Below are 6,027 nucleotides of genomic sequence, written 5' to 3'. Positions count from 1 at the left end.
GACATTTTTGTGAGTCTTTTGGCTAGAATTCTTCCTTCAAAGGCAATAGTCATTCTTTGATAACAGTCAAGGGCTAGATGACTTGGTTTGCCACAAATTTGGCAAACAATTCGCTCTTCATTAGAACTAACCCTCTCTCCATTACATGGCATACTGCGAGGGTTGATGCTGTTACGAGGATTGTTTCCACGTTGGTTGAAAGGAAGTCAATAATAGGATGGAGGGCACCTTTTCGAGTCCCTTGAGTGCAGCCACCACCTCAGCCTCAAGAAGTAACAAATGCTTTGACAGATGCGTATTCCACCAAATGAGTAGTGTGCTCAGCCATTCTAAGCTCAGTGGTTAACAGTAGCGCCTCAAGAGTTGGGTAAGTGATTGGTGAATCACAAGCTTGAGAATCACTGACGGTCATTTTGAAGGCAGGTCTAGATTATTCAACACAATATGGACCAGTTCATCATCACTCACTGGTTGCCCAGCTAGGGTGAGTTTGTTAGCAATTGCATTCATGTGATCCAGGTAATCCGTCATGGTAAGATCACATTTCTTTGTCTGCAGCAATTTGTTTCTCAAAAACAAAATTCTATTTTGTGAAGTAAAAGCGTACCTTTGCTTGAGAGTTTCCCAGGTGGCTCGAGCAGTCCTTTTGCTTGCCACAACAGACAAGACAGAAGCAGTCAAGGATCAATTTATCCAACTGAGGATCATTTGATCATGTTGGACCCAAGCAGTGTACGCAAGATTCACGGTTGTTACCAGGAAGGTTCTTTGGATGAGACCAAGGTACCATCGACATAGCCCATCGAATCTCTACTCTTGAGAATTGGGAGAATTTGGGCCAACCATAGTGGGTAGTTGGTCCTGTCAAGTTTAATGTTGACAACAGTGGAGAATGTGGAACGAATTATTGGGAGGGGGGCTAGTATTGGAGGATGAGGAGTAGGGCTCTGATACCATGTAAAACTTCCTAACCTGATGTTTCACTTCCATTGTATACCCAATCAATAATAGGATGCATGTATTTATAGTACTTTCACGATTACAGCTTGGTTTTGAAAAGCCTAGATACATGGAACTTTTGAAAATCAAATTACAAACAGAAACCAAGAAGATTTTATGAGCAGCTTTAGCTTACAACAGAGATTAAAATAAAAAATAAAAAAAAACAAAACAAGTCCTACAAACTAGGAATGGCTGAAAGGATAAGGAGTTTGAACTGAGTCAAACTCCTCAAATTGTGATGAAATATCTACACGCTGACTTAGTCTAACAGAGCGCGCATGCAAAAAAAGCTAGTATTAACAATAATACAATGGGGGTTAGTGAAGAGGGAGGGAGGTACCGGTGTACAAAGGGAAGTTACCACTCCACGTGTTTTAGTTACGTGACCGCCAATTCAGAGGACACCCACCGCCAACGGGTTACCGAGTTTGGCTTGTTTGGCTAGTCGACAAACCTCACGTTGAGACCGACGTTATATCTCTATCGTCTCTCTCCCTCTCCTTATGCAGCAGATGTATGTATAGCAATCAATATATGAAACTGATCAAACCCAAACCCCAAAACACCATTCAGTAAAATGGTAAAAGAAAATCCAAGAATTTTGTAAAGGAGAACAAAAATCCAAATGATGAAATGACAAAAACAAGAATCCGAGATGGGTCGAGTTCTGGAGCGACGCTGTCGTGGATCGTCGCCAGAGGAACTCAAACCCTTCCTCAGCCTCGTGCTCGTGGATCGTCGCTGATGATGGGTCGCTGAATTCTCTGTTTTTGAATTTCTCTTATCATTCAAATTTTGATTCAGTGTTTATAGAGTTTAATTTATTTGAGAGATTCTATATAAAATTTTGATTCAATTCACTCGAAATCTCGTGAGAAGATGTGAGATTTGTGGAAGTAAAGTAATGAGCTTCTTTCTTCTCTTAACTATGTTTTTTCAGATTATAGAATGCTTTTCTCAAGTTGAGATTGTAACCCAATCAATGATCAATTCTATGCATGGTACAAGAAAAACGTCTCTTTGATAGCAAGAAGAAAGAAGAGTGTGAAATAACAATGTGAAAAGTTGAGACATAGAAAACAAAATATTTTATGTGTATTATAACTACGTGGATATTAATAAGATGATTTTTACTTATCATTTGTTCTTTATAGAACATAGCGAGTTCACCAAAAAAAAAAAAATATATATATATATATACACACACATACATACATACATATATATATATATAGGGATGTAAATAGAATTTTATATGAAGGTAAATAATTTTTTACAAGTCCCACACATTTACTAAAGTTTAAAAACCTGCCGCATTGCATTGCGCGGGCTTTTTTGCTTGTACATAGTAGAGTACATTGAAGATTCGTACAGGCTGCGGTTGTATACATCGCAGGAATATGCTTTCTAGATTGTACCTTCTCAGATAACAGGAATCATTTGCTAATGGCAGATAAGAGGGGGAGGAATCCGAATTCTTTTTGTGTAGATTTCGAAGATTCGTGAATCATATCTGTTCATCGTATATCATGTGGTCAGAAATTATTTTAAACATTCTTATTTAAAATTAAATACAAACAATACTTGATAAAAACTAACCGCATAATGTACGATAAATGGACATTATATACGAATTTTTAGAATCCTCACAAAAGAATCCGAAAATGATCTTGTTGTGTTGGGAGGGGGAGGGGTTTAAGAGTACGTGGGCTTCTGATATAACAGGGAAATGGCCTGCAGGGCATTAAGTTGGATCATATTGATTTGTTGGCTATGTATTTTTCTATATAAATAATGAATGATAGACTATTGATTTCAAGCGTATACTTTGGATGAAAGAGACTATCAAAACTATTACAAGAGTGCTTTCTGAAACTCGAAAATAGTCATCATTGTATTCGTCAACTGCAAATAAGAGCATCTTCAATGAATAATACAAAATACTTTGCAATATACATTTTATATTTTTTTTGTTGGTTGAAAAATTATAACGGAAGAACTATAAATATATATAAAATGAAGACATAAGTCATAAAAGGTGTGATATTCACACACCTTATTTTACTTTTCACACACCCTACTAATTTTCGACCGTCGGATCGAATGAATTAAAGAATATCAACGGATGGAAATTAACAAGGGATGTGTAAGAAGTAAAATTGGGTGTGTGGATAGTACACTCCAAAAAATAAATGAGATTTCAAATTTACATCTCTTCGATTAGCATTTTTTTTTTTGAACAAACGATATTGTTTACAGTAAGAGGTGAAGTGGTGGATTTAATCTCATAATGGCAAATTTATTTGGCAAGAATCGAGTTTAAAACCTTTCACGTGAATATCATTAGGCCTCTTACTTACAAATTTACTTTTGCATCTTTTAAAATTGTAAAATGATTTATAAATAAACTTATATATCTCAAATTTGCATCTCTTCGTCGTAAAGGCTCCAATAATTTCTTCTCATGTTAATTCAATATTTTTTTTCTCCTTTTACTAATATGATGTTACTGAACTGAATAGGTGATCATTGAGGATGAAACATTGCTTCAAATCTTATACTCTCAACTATTTAAAACTGTACACCAATTTTTATTTTTCAATGCGTCGGAACACAAAACAGTATGCAGTACATTAAGACATATTTGTAAAAAAAGAAAAAAAAATTCTTTTTCAAATATCCCTCTACTTATATAAAGACATTTTGTAAAATCTCTCGTGTTTTTTATCGCAATTCTTCACAGTTCACATAATCACAACACGGTCCACTTGTCCAACACCATGCAACGCCAACAAGCTTACGTTATCTCTATATATATAAGTATATAACCAACACCACTCTCACGCACCCACACAATCTCTCTCTCTCTCATTGTCTGTTACCTTAAACTAGAAATGGAGCAGCTCAAACCAAATCCTGCAAATCTCTGCCCTCTCACTCCCCTCACCCTGCTAGAAAGGGCAGCTGTCGTCTATGGCGACTGCCCCTCCGTCGTCTATAGCACCACCACCTACACGTGGTCCCAAACCCACCGCCGATGTCTCCAGCTGGCCTCCTCCCTCTCATCCCACCTAGGCATCAAACGCTCTCAAGTCGTCTCTATAATCTGCCCCAACACCCCCGCCTTGTACGAGGTCCACTTTGCTGTCCCCATGGCGGGAGCCATCCTTAACAACATCAACACCCGTCTCGATGCCCGCACCGTTTCCGTCATCCTCCGCCACAGCGAATCAAAACTCGTCTTCGTCGACCACCTCCTTGCCTCTCTGGTCCTGGAAGCCCTCTCCCTCTTCCCACCTCAGGTCCCTCGTCCACAACTCGTCCTCATCACTGATCATCCGGACGACGAGTCCATCCCAATCATCGATCATTTCATAGACACGTACGAGAATCTAGTGGGAAAGGGAGATCCACTGTTTAAGTGGGTCCGGCCCGTTTCCGAGTGGGACCCTATCGTTTTAAACTACACGTCCGGAACGACGTCCTCTCCGAAGGGGGTCGTGCATTGCCACAGAGCAATTTACATCGTGGCCTTGAGTTCCCTGGTGGACTGGTCCGTGCCTAAAAACTGCGTCTATCTGTGGACCCTACCGATGTTCCACGCAAACGGGTGGTGCTTCCCCTGGGCCATGGCCGCCGTCGGCGGCACCAACATTTGCGTCCGCAAATTCGACGGCCCAAAAATCTACGACTTAATCGAAGCCCACGGCGTCACCCACCTGTGCGCCGCCCCTGTCGTCCTCAACATGCTTGTCAACACCAGGAGATCCGACCCACTTCGAAACCCAGTTAACATTCTCACCGGTGGGGCTCCGCCTCCTTCGAGCGTTTTGCTCCGGGCCGAGTCGATCGGGTTCGTGGTGGGTCACGGCTTCGGGATGACGGAGACAGCGGGGGTCGTGCTGTCGTGCTCGTGGAAGCCGGAGTGGAACAAACTCCCGGCGATGGAGCAGGCGAGGCTGAAAGCGAGGCAGGGAGTGATGACGATCGGGATGACGGAGGCGGACGCGGTGAATCCGGATTCGGGTTTGGGAGTGAAGCGAGACGGGTCTGAAGTCGGGGAGATAGTTCTGAGAGGCGGGTGCGTGATGCTCGGGTATTTGAAGGACCCATCGGGAACTGCCAATTGTATGAAAGACGGCTGGTTTTATACCGGTGACGTGGGTGTAATGCATCCCGATGGCTATTTGGAAATCAAGGACAGATCCAAGGACATTATCATAAGCGGGGGTGAGAACATGAGCAGCGTGGAGGTCGAGTCAGTGCTGTACGCGAACCCAGCTGTCAACGAGGCGGCGGTCGTGGCGAGGCCCGACGAGTTTTGGGGGGAGACGCCGTGCGCGTTCGTGAGCTTGAAGAGTGACGTCACTCCAAAGCCGACGGAGAAGGAGATCATGGAGTTTTGCCGGAAGAAGCTGCCTCACTTCATGGTGCCCAAAACGGTGGTGTTTAAGGACGAGCTTCCCAAGACTTCCACCGGAAAGATTCAGAAGTTTTTGCTGAGGGAGATTGCCAGAGGGATTGCGCTGTCTTCCTTATCTTCTCTGCCGCCGGCGTCGCTGACGACGAATAGGATGTAAGAGAAACTACACAACAAAGAGAAAAAAGAGAGAGGAGAGTAAAAAAACTGCAAGTCGGCCGAGTTTTGCATATGTTGAATAACGTTGACTAAAATTTGCAAAGATTTTATGATAATTCAAAAGATTCTAAATTTCGGCGGTTAATTTATTGTGCAGGTGTATGGCTTGATGAACTACGTGACGTTGGAAGCTTGGGTTTTGCCGGACAACGTTGGACTATATGCTTATGATATTAGCAAAATTACATGCAAGTGTTGGTGACAGAAATTGTCGTATAACTTGTGGTTTGTCATATGTGACTGTAATCTTATAATTTTATAGGTTTTAAAGTTGAATCTTATTCTCAAATAAACTTATATAAAATTCAAGTTTGATATTGTTCACCATCTTGATTGGAGAAAGAAAAATATTCCTTGACCCGGCATCGATTGTGAAAATTTTAAAA

At 41.6% G+C, this 6,027-nt stretch overlaps 1 protein-coding gene across 1 annotated transcript; it reads left to right on the top strand.

Annotated features, from left to right (window-relative positions):
• Positions 1 to 3,864: 3,864 nt before the first annotated feature.
• Positions 3,865 to 5,582, top strand: LOC125468199 (2-methylpropanoate--CoA ligase CCL4-like). The gene has a single exon (XM_048574410.1). The coding sequence runs from the start codon at positions 3,897 to 3,899 to the stop codon at positions 5,580 to 5,582; it is 1,686 nt and encodes a 561-aa protein (XP_048430367.1). The 5' UTR covers positions 3,865 to 3,896.
• Positions 5,583 to 6,027: the final 445 nt, after the last annotated feature.

This window comes from the organism of the source record quoted next, unplaced genomic scaffold, assembly GCF_019419815.1.
Source record: "Pyrus x bretschneideri cultivar Hongxiangsu unplaced genomic scaffold, Pyrus_bretschneideri_v1 Contig71, whole genome shotgun sequence".
NCBI lineage: Eukaryota > Viridiplantae > Streptophyta > Magnoliopsida > Rosales > Rosaceae > Pyrus > Pyrus x bretschneideri.
Note: the sequence above shows the minus strand (reverse complement) of the source record. Positions and strands in the feature narration are given on the sequence as shown.